General features: G+C 34.4%; 2 protein-coding genes across 8 annotated transcripts in view; both read right to left on the reverse strand.

Moving 5' to 3' along the window:
• Positions 1–14,331, reverse strand: part of Ipo11 (importin 11) — a 202,416-nt gene that overhangs the window by 37,539 nt on the left and 150,546 nt on the right. The gene's annotated exons all lie outside the window — the stretch shown is intronic.
• Positions 10,945–13,710, reverse strand: Lrrc70 (leucine rich repeat containing 70). Of its 3 annotated transcripts, XM_071612574.1 has the most exons (3): positions 13,569–13,710; positions 12,797–13,066; positions 10,945–12,013 (listed from the first exon to the last, which is right to left on the reverse strand). In XM_071612574.1, the coding sequence occupies exons 2-3, from the start codon at positions 13,053–13,055 to the stop codon at positions 11,154–11,156; spliced, it is 1,119 nt and encodes a 372-aa protein (XP_071468675.1). In that variant the 5' UTR covers positions 13,056–13,066; positions 13,569–13,710; the 3' UTR covers positions 10,945–11,153. The 3 variants fall into 3 exon arrangements, with proteins under 3 accessions (XP_071468675.1, XP_027793927.2, XP_071468674.1); XM_027938126.2 differs by lacking the exon at positions 12,797–13,066; XM_071612573.1 differs by having other exon boundaries at positions 10,945–13,066.

Here is a 14,331-nt window from a genome sequence, read left to right on the forward strand (position 1 = left end):
TGTAAACTGTTAACCATGGAATAAATATTTCTTGATGCTTAGGTTTGAGGAATAACACTATTGTTTGTATCCTGAGAGATATTGAAACGCACTTCATGGCATGTCTCAATTGTATCCTTAGTCTCATTCTGGAAATTTTCCTACAATCTCAGGCAATACGTACTTTTATTATTGATTGATATATGCCCTGTTATCCATATCATGAGTATCATAAATAAAACACTTAACATTCCCGATGGTTCCGGTTTCCAGTTGGTGCAGCCCTGCTGCAGCATCCCCCACACTGTGACCCTGTTAAGACAGAGGGTACAGGAACACCTTCACCAACCCTCTATCACATGATTGAGCACTCTTGACTTTGGATTTCCAATAATACAAAACTTTGGTGCTACTCACTTGACATGCAATTCATAACATCTTTCATACTACTTTTTTCTAACATCCTTTAATTTTTTAGGATTGCTCTACCTAAAATTATGAATAACTTGAAGCAGAGACTATGTGTTGTATGTATACATACATATATATAGATAGATAGATATACAGATATTTTCCCTCCACACAGGGTAAAATTATGTATAATGTTAACACTCAATAAATAATTAAGGCAATTAATGATTCCAAAAGCCTGAAAACTGCCCTATTGTTTTCTTTTTTAGTTTATTTTTACTTCAATTTTAAATTACAGGTCTGGATAGCCAAGTTGTAGATAACAGATATTACAACTGATAACACTAGACTTGAGCCAAGAGTGTGTCAGAAATCTATTTTTGAAACATTCATTTTAAAAACCGCAAGGGAAGAACATGATTTTAAAAACTACAAGGGAAGAACATCAAGGAGAAAAGACAGAAAAATGGAAAGAAAAACCAAAGGGAAACTTTTCTTCCTACTTGTCACACTTTGGCTTTTCTTACTTGTTTCATATATTATTATTCTCATAGACACGAATTACAAACATGCTACAAAAAGAACACAGACCTTTTTACTATTGCTGTAATTTTAGGATTTTTTGTTGTTGTTGTTGTTTGTTTGTTTTACCCACAGTGTTGGGGATTAAACCCAGGACCTTGCACTTGCTAAACAAGCATTCTACACTGGACAATACCCTCAGCCACAACACAACACATGCCATTGTAAACATTTGCTTGTTTTGTTCTTCAAGTACAATTAGCCCTCTTTATCTGCAGGTTCTACATCTATGGACTCAGCTAACCATAAATCAAACGATTAGGGAAAAAAACTGCACCTGTACTGAATATATACAGATTTATTAGTGTTGTAATTAGTGTTATTAGAGTTCTTAAACAATACAGTAAAATGATCATTTAGATAGCATTTATATTATGCTAAGTATTAAAAGTAATCTAAGAAATGATTTAAAGTATATGGAAGGATATGTATAGATTATATGTAAATACTATATTATTTTACATAAGATACTTGAGCCTTATACATCCACAAGGGTCCTGGATAATCCCCCCTGGATACCAAACTATTATGTGATAAGTTACACTCAGTAAATAAAGACAATTTAATCATTTAAAGATCCCAAAAGCTTGAGAATGACCCTCATATCATTTAAACCAATTCCACATCATTTTTTTCCAGTCAGGTGCACATGAATAAATTAGTTCTTACATCTTATTTTAGTATTTCTTAAAATTATGGCTTTTCAGGCATTTTCAGGATATATAATAAAATATATAGCTAGAGTATGTGAAATACAGAAATAACAGAGCAATTTTTTCTTGCTTAGGAAAACAGTGTAATAATCAACAATCTGCTTACTCAGATGATTTGAAAAAATAACAAAACCACAGTGGCTTAAAATTATTTCTCTTGTATCATTATGAACTCAAACTACAGGTCAAAAATTAAATGTCTGTACAAAGCCAAAACAAAATTTTCAATTCCCAAAGCACAACTAATTGAAATCTTATAACATTCATTTGGTTAGCTTCAATAATAAATATTAGATTGAATGTGAACAGGTTTCCAATTTCTATTTGTCCAGTTTTTATTAGTATTTTTCTATTGAGTATTTTATATTCCCATTTTTTAGATAACTATCCCATCATAATAGGGTATGGGTCTTAAATTCTCCTCTATAAGTGATGGTTTTATATATTTATATCAAGTTTTTATCTCCATGGTCCTGACAGAAGAATAGGTAGGCAGAAACACAAACAAAAATTTCAATGAATTTTTAAGAAGTTTTGCAAGCTAAAATTGATAATGGAACAGGTTTTCATAGTAGCAGGCCCAAGAAAGGAAAAAAATCATATTAGAATTTTCTTTGACCTAACATGACCATTATTATACTAATTACAAATCACACATAATTAATACTTGAAGTTGTTTTTGCACTACTGTATCTTAAACATAAGAAGTTCAATGAAATTAGGGTAATTTAAGAAAATAAGCAAGTTTGGGGGCACTAAAAGTTATAACCAAATAAAATACTCTCTTAACTGTGTGTCTCTGCTTTTATCACTCAATAGGATTAAGCAAAGAACAGCAGTTTATTGAAAGAGTCAAAGATTTATCCTGATTTATGAGTCTTACTGCAGAATTTTTGTGGCCTCAGAGACTATAAAAAGTGGTTAACATTTACATTAAAATTATCCACCCCCTTTAGATATTTTCCAGGACCTAGACTACAAACACTCTTGCTACCTAAATGGAAACATTCTTTCTACACAGTGTATCTCTGCATGAACATGGAAAAGCATATTAACAAACTTAGGTCAACTATTCCTGCAATTACCTGGATTTTTTATATTAAAGAATGTGTGTCTGTGCGTGCATCATAAATGTTGTAGATTGTCAAATACAAGCTATACAATAAATAATTACAAGATAATCACAAAGATATACTTTCAGGACAAACTAAAATAATCAACTATTCTATTATTAAAGGTATATGAAAAAGTGCTTGCAGTTTGGGAATGAATTACTGAGAAGTCCTATATGTCACATAGCTCAGACCAAAATGAGGGCAATGTGCTCTAGAAAACAGTACATAATTATGGGACTTGGACAAATATGAAGACACTGATATCAACAACTGGTAAGAAACTACTCATCAATGAAGCAAAAGATGACAGCTTTAAAGTTTAAAAAAAAAAAGTCTAAAAGTTTAAGCAGGAGACAATAGTTTTAAAGTTTAAAAAAACTGGTAAGAAGCTTTTGAATATAATGACAAGATAAATATCTCTCTAAAGTAATATTTTACATTATTTAAAAATTGTGAAATTAAGGTAACAACTTCATATAACAGAAATTTGCCCCCAAAGCTTATTAATTTTCTAATAGGGAAAATGGGTGATCATCTTGTAGTTAGACCTGCCTTTTAGAAGTTTTCTGGCAAATTCCTCCTATATACTGCAAGCACATTCGATACTCTTTCTCTGGGGTCTGGAACCCTAAGTACATCTGTATGCTCTCTCATCCACTATTGGTATCTCACAAATATCTCAAACTCAAGATCTCCAACACCAAACTACGAGTGCCTCCCCAACAAAAACCAAACAGAAAATCAAACCAGGCCCTCCTTTCAACTTTCCTTATCCGAGTAATGAACATCCCTAATGACCTAGGCAATCAAGCCAAAAACCTGAAATTCATTTTTTTCTTCTCATTCATCCAAAATTCGATTCATCATCAAATTCTGCCAAATTGACCTCTGAATTTTTTTTGTTTGTTTGTTTCTATTTCTCCGTATTCCTACTACTATCACTGTTGTAACAAGCCAATTCAGTCTCAGGTTTGAACTCCTACATAACTTCCAAATAGGGAACCTTCCACTCATGGCTTCCTCTAAAACATTCTCTAGAGAGTAGACCACAGAGCTCTTCTGTGAAATCTGAATACATCTTTCTCTTGCCTTCAATAACTTTCCCTTACATTTTTTAAAATAGATATTTTTTAGTTGCAGATGGACACAATTATCTTACTTATTTATATGTGGTGCTGATGATGAAACCCAGGGCCTCATGCGTACTAGGTGAGCGCTCTACCACTGAGGCACAACCCCAACTCCAGCTTTTCCTTACATTTTAAAATCGAAACCTCTAAGGGTAGTTTAGTCATTCCTGCCTGATCTGGCTCCTGCTAAGCTCTCTCTGACCTTGTCTAATCTCACTGCTACTCAGCTTTGCCAGCTCTTTTCCACATACACTTTCTGCTTCCGGGCTTTCACAGGGGCTTTCCATCTACTGAGAATTCTACTGCCCGAATTTACCTTGTTAGTTGTATTTACAACTAACTATATGTTGTATTTACAACTAACTATATGTGTATTTACAACTAACTATATGTGGGTATGGTCCTGATTCTAGATGTTGTCTAAGGAGGCTTTCAGAGATACAAAATTTTATCTAATAACACGAAATAAGAGATTTATTATTAGGTTAATTAAGAATAGGGGTTTTGAAACCCATAATAAAACGAAATTAGACCATAAAAAAGGTTTGCTCTTCAGTGCCTCAAAGAAAATGTGAATTTAGGTATTAAGCTAGGAAAAAAAAAAATTCGTAGATAGTACCTAGCAAAAAGCAACAGTTTTTCCAAAGACACTGGCCCAAACTAAGAACAGGCTAGGGCTGATGTACATGTACTGGAAACTCAATAGGCAGGGAAGGTAATGGAACCGACAGGGGTAAAACTTAAGACAACATGTATATGATGTCCCCACGTTACTCAGGCAAGAAAAGCATTTCCTACTAAAATATAGAATCCTCTACTGTATCACATGATACCTTAAACCAGTCAGAAGCGATGAAGCAAGGAACATCTAGGTTAGCAGCAGGTACACCTATACATTCCTCTCATTCACACTGCCGTCACCAAATTTCTCTATTAACCTACAAGCCTTTTCACCTTGTGCAGCCACACAAGCCTACCAGCTCCAGCTAACTGGTGACCAGAAATAGAGGCACTTTAAAAAAGCAAAAAATATTATGCTCAAAATAGTGTAATAGGAAAAATGTAGATACATCACCTTGTTGCTATTGTTTTCATAACTGTGAAGTCATTAAGGAACTAGATAATAATTTGAGAAAAGTGATTCATATTTCTCCATAGGTACATCCAGTAACAGAAAAAGACAAATATTTTTATAAGAAATGAAATGGGGGCTGGGGATGTGGCTCAAGCGGTAGCGCGCTCGCCTGGCATGCGTGTGGCCTGGGTTCGATCCTCAGCACCACACACAAACAAAGATGTTGGTTGTGTCCGCCGAAAACTAAAAAAATAAATTAATTAATTAAAAAAAAAAAAAGAAATGAAATGGATCAACCGCAGAACCTTCGTGGAGACATTCTTGGTCAGTATTAATGTAGGATGGTAAAACCCTCTAATTATTGTTGTTAAATGTTTTGAAATGTATTTGATTTTTTGAAAAGTGATGATAAATGTTTTAAAATAAAATGTATTTGAAACTGAGAAAATTTTTGACACTTTGAATGATCCTATTGTTACTGAATGTAAAAAGATATCATTTGCAAAATAAATGTACAGATGGGGGGGGGGAAATGAAATGGATCTCTTGAGAGAAAAAAAAGTAACTTCAGTGGGAGATGGGTATAAAGTCTAATGGCAAGCAGAACAGCCTTCTGTTTTACTGTACATACCTCACTCTGCTTCCTCTTAGCGAAGGAGCACATCACAAGTTCATATGTATGGCCTATATTCAGTGACAGAGGTAAGTAAAGGAGCTGGATGCTTGTAACAAGGTCCAAATAGGACATGGGAAAGTACGTGAAGGAACAACTTGGTAGGGAGTCCCAAAGTTACTTTTCAGCAGCTCAAAAGTCCCCTAAGGCCCAGTGTGGTAGCACAGGCCTATAATCCCAGTGGCTCAACAGGTTTACTGAAAGCCAGTCTCAGCAAAGTGGTGAGGCACTAAGCAACTTTGAGACCTTGTCTCAAAATGGGGATGGGGGGATGTGGTTCAATGGCTAAGTGGTTCTTTAGTTCAATCGCTGGTCTCCACCCCACCCCCTAAGAAAAAAGGCCCCCTAAGTTTTCTTCTCCCATATTTGCATAATAAAGACATATAAAAGATCTTCCTGTTATTTGTTGCTGTGTGGTTGAGTAAAAATGTCCTTCCTACTCACATGTTGGTCCACCTTTACTTCAAAACGTAAGTATTTAGAAGTTTATATATGTAACTCATAAGCTCAAGAAATGTCTACTTCTATGTTATATTGAATGTTTATCTCTTGGACTTGAGTGGTGGCTACACAGGTGTATCTGTTTCTAAATGGGACTTACGGAAGTTAAAAAGTTATTTCTCTATTCTATTACTACTACTTCTAGTACTGGGAGGATTCCCCCAAACCAAAAATACAGGGCAACAGGAAAGAGTATAAAAATCAATTATAGATTTAAAAGACCCAGATGGCTATAAGGCAGTATTAATCATCAAATAACTTGAAACTTTAAATATAAACAAGAAAGTTCAGAACTCTGAGTGAAAAGTTAGGTACAACAAAGAGGTACACATACAATCTCTTTCCCTGTAAATTCTACACAATTTCCTCACTCTCTCACAGTGTCTCCCCTTACCTCTCTCCACCACCTAGTCTTCAGCTATCAAACACTGGCAATCAGAAGACCATGAGATACCCTGGTCTTCTTTCCCTCCATCACCTGTGATCATCTTCTATTTCTTGGTCATTCCTGTTGAAGTTCCTATCTCACACCACTGAAGCCCTCACCAACAATTATTGCCAAATGGTTCTGATAGGAAGATGTTACAAGTTCTCAGTTACTCCAGAAGTAAAAGATGGTTTTTTGAAATTCCACACAAAATTATGTTACTACACACATTTTAATTTGTGCTGTAAATAAATGGCAGTGAGTTCTATCCTTGTCATTTGTTACATGGGAAAAAGACTGCCTGAAATTTTTACCACCATTTATAATAATCAATGGGAAAAATGTATTCTGTATTTTAAAAAATCCTTTTGAAACACAATTATTTTGTTTGTTTATTTATTTACTTGGTACTGGGGATTGAACCCAGGGGTGGAAATTACACAACCAAAAATTACACAACCATTGAGCCACATCCTCAGCCCATTTTTACTTTTGAGACATTTTTACATTTATAAGTTGCTGAAGCTGGCCTAGAACTAGAGATCCTCCTGCCTCAGCCCCCTGATCTGCTGGGATTACAGGCATATGTAATTGTGCCCCAGACTGAAATAAAATCACTTGAAATTACAGCCTGTATATTCCTGGAAGCTCTAATTTAAATAAATAGGTGGTAGAGATAAGAACTTGTAATAAATGGTAAAGAAATACAGACATCTAAAGAGGAGTAAGCTTTTTTGCCTACATTCCCCCCAGAACAGGGGTTGAATCCAGCAGTGCTCTACCATTGAGCTATAGCCCCAGCCCTTTTACTTTGAGACAGGGTCTCCTGCCAAGTTGCCAAGGCTGGGATCAAACTTGCTTCTCCTGCCTTAGGCTCCCCAGTCACTGGGATTACAGACATGGACCACCACACCAGCCAAGAAGGGTAAGCTTCTCTAACTATATTAATTTAGATTCTTATTTGGTTTTAACTTAGCTGATTTTTTTTTTTTTTAAACCAGGGATTGAATCCAGGGACACTCAACCATTCAGCCACACCCCCAGCCCTTTTTATTTGGAGACAGGGACTCACTAAAGTGCTAAGGCTGACTTTGGACTTGCAATTCTTTTGCTTCAGCCTCCTGAATCGCTTGGATTACAGGCATGTGCCACCAAACCTGGCATAGCTGCTCAAATCTTGAAGCAGTAAAATACAGAAATTATAACACAAAAATTCCACAAATAACTTCAACTACCTCTTCAATTTTTAAACTGAAAATATCAAACAATGGTAAAATGTGAACTAGCTACTATTTTAGAAAGAGATTACGTGCTGTCAAAATATGAAATGAACATTGAATGAATATCACTGGGTATAATTACAGCTCCACATATAAATTATTATTAATACAATTACAGTTTTTTAGCTTAGTCTAAATTAAATGCTATATATAAAAAACAAAAATGGATAAATTTACTGAATAACCCTCTTTAATTTGAAAATTTTAAGATCAAGATAAATACTTTGTTATATGGATTTTCCCTGACATCAAATAGCCAGCTATGTTGTTCCTGAACATCTTTAATAAGAGGATATGATTTAAGTAATAAGGAATGGGGGGGGGGGCACAGAGAGGGTTTTTACCTTTCACTTTATATGCTTTGGTATTATTTGAATTTGTTCCCAATAAACATCACTTTTAGTAATTAAATGAAAAATAAGTTAGGTGCAGTGGTACACACCTGTAATCCCAGCAACTCAGGAGACAGAGGCAGGAGGATTGCAAATTCAATGCCAGCCTCAGCAACTTAGTGAGACCCTGTCTCAATAAAAAGTAAACAGGGCTTGGGATGTAGTTCAGTGGTATTGCACCCTGGTTTCTATCACTAGTAATGGAGAAAAAAAATGGAATTGTAGGAGCTGGGAGAATATAACAAAGAAAAGAAATATATCATTAAAAAATAGTTTTCAAGCTGAAATTAAAAAAAAATCACTTTCTTTTACAAAGAAACAAACAAAAAGATTTAAAATAAATTTACATTTTCTGCTGAAATTACAAATAAGGGCAAAGCTGTAAGTTAGGGAGAGAACAGCACAACAATGTTTTGGAAAATATTCTGGAGTCAGAGATGGTCAGTGTTTCCAATTTCTAATGCACCTGAAAACCATCGCTCAGCTTCTGTTTTTCTCTGAATATCTTAATGCAGTGGCTCTCAACAACTGGTCCTCAGACTAGCAACATCAAAAAACTTGTTAAATTGCAATCTCACATGCCCACTCTACACCTACCAAAACAGGAACTCTGGAAGGGGCCAGGGTGCGGCAAGTAGTAAACTGTGCTTTAACAAGGCTTAAGGGTGATGTTGAGAGCCAATGTCTTCAGGTACATTGGACAACAAAACACCCACCTTCTTATAATTATTTCCATTTCACAATATAAACTAAAATCATCACTTAGTTTAGGCACTTCTAGATTCATACTGATTTCATATGGATGGTATTAACTTTTAATAACAAAAAATAAAAATTGGACAAAAGAAGAACAACAATCATTTAAGATATGCTTAAGAAGAAATTTTGTAAGTGCCTATTTGTCATTCAGATCACTATTAGTAAATGTGGGCACTTACTATATGCTTAATATACCACAGAGTACTACATAAGTATAAATTATGCTAACAGAGAAAAAGATTACATTAAGTGAATGACTTCAATTACCATCTACATTAAAGATTCTCAATTGGGGCTAATGTTCCTGGGAACTCTTTACTATCTTCTACAAAGCCTTATTTTTCCCCACTTACCTGTCTCTCAAAATCATGGTCTAAGTGGTTGTGGTTACTGTAAAGCGTGTATCATTTCCTTTCAGTATACTGGATGATGGCACTACTAGCCTTTACCAAATATACCTATATCCTGAACTTCTGCTTGCTAGATATTTCCACTTAGCCATTTAATATGAACCTAATCTATCTACAACTAATTATCTTGTTCCACCTGTATCTTCATTGCCCTTGTTTCCTTACCTCAGTGAAAGGAGCAAAAAATAGCCTAAGCCAAATGTCTAACAGCTTTGGCTTTTCCCTCATCCACCACTCTCAATAATTGCCAAGGCAGATTATTTCACATCCAAAGTTCTCCATCTATCTATCCATCCTTGCTGCCACTATATTGATCTAGGCCTCCAGCACCTTTACCCCGGATTAATGATTTAGATTCTGTCTTCACTGTTTAAAATGCTCAATGGCTCCCAATTGACCTCAGAATAAAATATTAAAATAGCCTGTATCATTTGATCTCTCTCCCCCACAGATCTTATCCTCCATGCATTCAACTCTAACTGTATTGAATTTTAGTTCCTTAAAAGCACCATTCTTCCTCTTTCTTTACTTCAGACTCAGTGTTATTTAGCTCTCTTTACTCACCTAATTTCTATTTATTCTTCATGATCCAGTTTTTTGGGAGTTTTTTTGTTTGTTTTGGTACCAGAGATTGAACTCGGGGAACTTGACCACTGAGCCACATCTCCAGCCCTATTTGTATTTTATTTGGCGCCTCACTTTTGTTGAGGCTGGCTTTGACCTTGCATTCCCTCTGTCTCAGCCTCCCAAGCCACTGAGATTACAGGTGTGTGACACTACATCTAGCTCATGATCCAGTTTTGTTGATGCATTTCTCAAAAAACCATCTCTAATCTTCACATATTAAATCTAATAACATTCTTCAAGTACAATACTTACCATATTATACAATAACTATGCACATTTCCTTTTTTAAAAAAATAGCTTTTTAAATTGTCAATAGACAATTATTTTATTTATAAAATTATAAAATTATTTTATTTATTTATAAGTGGTGCTGAGAATCGAATCCAGTGCCTCACACATGCTAGGCAGGTGCTCTACCACTGAGTCACCACCCCAGACCACTATTCACATTCTCTAGATTTCAAGCTCTACCAGGAATAGAAACCATGTTGTTTTTTTTTCATAATTATAATCCTAGCACCTACGCAGCAATATAGTATGAAATTAAAAACATCAGCTATAGTCAGACCGAAAGAGTATCACAAACTGTGAAAGCCTGGAACAATTACTTAAACTCTCTCTGCCTATTGTTTCCTTACCTGCAATATGGACAGTATAACCTTCTAAGATTGTTTATAGCGTAAACACAGTATGTGAAGTAGTTAACATAGTGCTTGGTGCACAGAAATGTCAGCTACTAACATTACTTTGTACAGTATCTATCAAAGAAAATATCTGCTGAATAAATACACTATTCACAATGATTAAAATCATATATTTTAATAACACTAAACTCATATAATTCATGATATTTCCAAATAAAGCATATAATTCTATAAAGAGTTCGGTTTTATTTTTTTAAATATTTATTTCTTAGTTGTAGTCAGACACAATATCTTTATTTTATTTATTTTATTTTTATGTGGTGCTGAGGATCGAACCCAGGGCCTCGCATGTGCTAGGCGAGCGCTCTACCACTGAGCCACAATCCCAGCCCCCGTGTGACACTGTCATTTTCTTATTGCCAAAATTTAGCTGAGTTATAAAGTAGAATGTTCAAAGAGAATGACCTGTGCCTCACTTTCAGGAACAATTTGTTTATGAAGTTGAATCTGCTCTAAAGCAGGGCTTTCTGGAGAATTGGGGGAGGTATTACAAACTGGGGCACTTACATTATACCTTGCTGACTGATAAAAGCTATAATATTCAAGTCTATTTTCCTCTGAATTTTCTGGTGCCTTTAGTTTTTGTTTAAATTGAACAACTTTGTAGATCAAAAAAATGATTAAAACACAAGCTAAGATAAAAAAAGTTAGCAGAATGTCAAAAGCCTCATTCAACTTCTCAACTTCTTGGGTACAAATTAGAGATGTCTTTCCTGACACTGAAGCAGTATCAATCTGTAGAGCACTGTTTTGTTCCAAGTTCAAGTTAACAGAAGAAGTAAGTTGTATTTGCACAGGCAGCACTGCAGTGGTCTCTAAAGGATTAGCAAAGGTATTTTCTTGAAAAAACCTATTGGCAGGTGAAGTACGAATTCGTTCCCAGAAAGTATCGCTCTCAGTCTCAATGTTTTCCAAATGTTTCCCATTTGTGGATACTTTATGCCAGGCCATCATTAATGCAGTGGTCTTGTGATGAACATGAAGAGGTTTTACAGCCCAAAGTCTGGATACATTTGTTGAAGACGGAATGCAATTTGTAATGTCAGTCCATTTAATGTAACGCAATGCTCTGCCACGCATGGATGGGGGATTCTGACAATAGATGTTTAGGGTAATGGAGGAAGATGCTAGCCAGTCTCGAAGGCCCAAAAGTGTGCAGTTACATTCCCAAGGATTAGAATTTGCCTGAAGATGAGTCAGTGAAGACAATGGCATAAAGACCCTTGGATGTATGTCTGTAAGATTATTAAATGACAGATTAAGGATCTTCAAAGATGCTCCCATGTTTTCAAATGTATCATTATCAATGCTGATTAATCTGTTTCTATCTAACTTAAGATAAATTAAATTCTTTAACAAGCTAAATGTGCCAGAATTTAAATTTTGTAAATAATTATGACTTAAGATCAAATATTTAAGATTATTAATTCCATTAAACCCATTCCTAGCAACATTTTTAATGCTTGAATTTTTCAGGAGGAGATACTCCAAGTTGTTAAGTCCTTTAAATGCAAAGGGCTGTATTGCTTCAATGGGGTTATGAGACAAAGAAAGTCTTTTAAGACTCTTAAGTATTTCAAAAGCATTTGATGGTACTTTTGTTAAATTATTACTTTCTAGATATAAACAATCAAGGTTTCCAAGATGTTGAAAGCCTGAATCTGATATCCTCACTATTTTATTGTTTGATAAGTGAAGTATCCGCAGAGCAGCCATCCCAACAAAGGTAGCACTCCCGAGGACAGTGAGGTGATTCCTCTGTAGATTTAAATACTGAACTGAAATAAGATCATTAAACACTCCTCTAGGAACAAAAGATACTTGATTAGACTGTAAATGTAAACTACGAAGATTTGAAAGTCCCTTAAATATTCCTGGATCTAAGTGTTTTATTAAATTATTATTTAGATATAGAAAACAAAGACTTCCCAATTGAACAAAGGCTTTTGGATACACATACAGAATGCTAGAATTATCCAAATACAATGCTACAAGAGAATGAAGTCCTGTTAACTCACTTTCTCTTATATGAGATATATTATTTCCAGTCAGATACAGAAAAGCTGTACTTTCAGGAAAATTCTTAGGAATACTTGAAAGGCCTAAGTTACGGCAGTTTATTTGTCTCCCAGTGCAGAGCCGACAAACAGATGAACATCCAAGTATCTCTTTACAAAATAATAATACAAGATAACAGGTAACAAGCAGAAATAGTTGTAGGCAAGGCAGAGAAAACTGTAATCCACACATAGCCCTGTTCTTGATTTTTCTGTTCATATCAGAATTGGCTATAAAAAGAGAAGGTGAAACTGTAAATCATCAGAGTTCTTAAAATAAAAGTTTTGTAATACTAAAACTTTTGTACTCTAATTAGGATCAACCACCAATACTATGATATTCAGATTCTTACTATGGGTGACAGTGTAAAATCATAAATGTTTAGAATATGTTCTAGAATAATTAACACCTCCAAGCCATTAACCTACTTTTTGACAAAATGATAATTCAAGTTTAATGAACTGTAAAATGTTTGTTGAGTTAATGTAAAATAATACAACTGATCCTAACAAAGGTGACAAATGATGTAGAGAAGACAGTCTTGAATACATGTCCCTTTATCAAATTTAAAGTCCAACAGCAAATAAATTATAATGAAAATACATTATAGAACAAACTCTTTAAAGTACAATTTTTCACAAACTAAATTATCTTTCATTCAGCTAAAGGCTATATTTAAATAAATAAATATTTATATTTAAATAAAAATATTTATATTTAAGTAAATCTTACCAAGAACAGGAAATTCACGTTATTAACACTCAGCTGAGTCAAGTAACGGTTCTTTTTAAATCTGAGGAGCGACATTTCTAAACTCCATTTCTTTCTGTGCCATTGCTGACCTCCAGCCCTCCACTTTTTTTTAAAAGTCACAGTTTGCTCAGGAAACACCACTCTTAACATTGGTTCCTCTACAGTCAGTGTGTAAAACAGAGGTTGCCATGGATACAGGAAACTGAGAGACAGGAAGTATTTTTATCTGTGTTTCAAAAGTATTGTTGAAAGGAAATCTCAGGAACTTATTTTTCAGAATGCATTTAGAGTTTTTCTAATGTATACATGTAAAATCCTCCCATAATTTAAAAATAAGAATTTTTTTAAAAAGGGTGATTTGCCAAACTTTAGATATTCAGATTCTAAATATCAATAGGCTCCAGCTATCAACAACAGATAATCATTAGTGGAAAAAACAAGTTGAAGTAAGAAGTAAATGAGGTAATGATTCTTAGAATTTTTTTTTAAATATGTAAAATATTTTTATACTTTTATTTATTTGTTTCAATTAGTTATACACGTATACATTTTTTAATACTCAGCATACTGAAGATTTCAACTTTATGCCCTAATCCTTTAAAATCAACAGGTAAAACCAAAAATTTAGAATAGTGAGTACGAGTGCTGTTACATTATATCTGTGCTCTTTTTCTAATTTTTCAAAACATTTTTGTGTGCAAAAAAACACTCTGCCAATTAGTACCTTAATATATTAAGGCAT

Source organism: Marmota flaviventris, chromosome 5 (genome assembly GCF_047511675.1).
Source record: "Marmota flaviventris isolate mMarFla1 chromosome 5, mMarFla1.hap1, whole genome shotgun sequence".
NCBI lineage: Eukaryota > Metazoa > Chordata > Mammalia > Rodentia > Sciuridae > Marmota > Marmota flaviventris.

Coding starts and splice junctions, on each gene's coding strand:
- Lrrc70 (XM_071612573.1), bottom strand. CDS start 13,055: ATGAACAGAAAAATCAAGAACAGGGCTATGTGTGGATTACAGTTTTCT.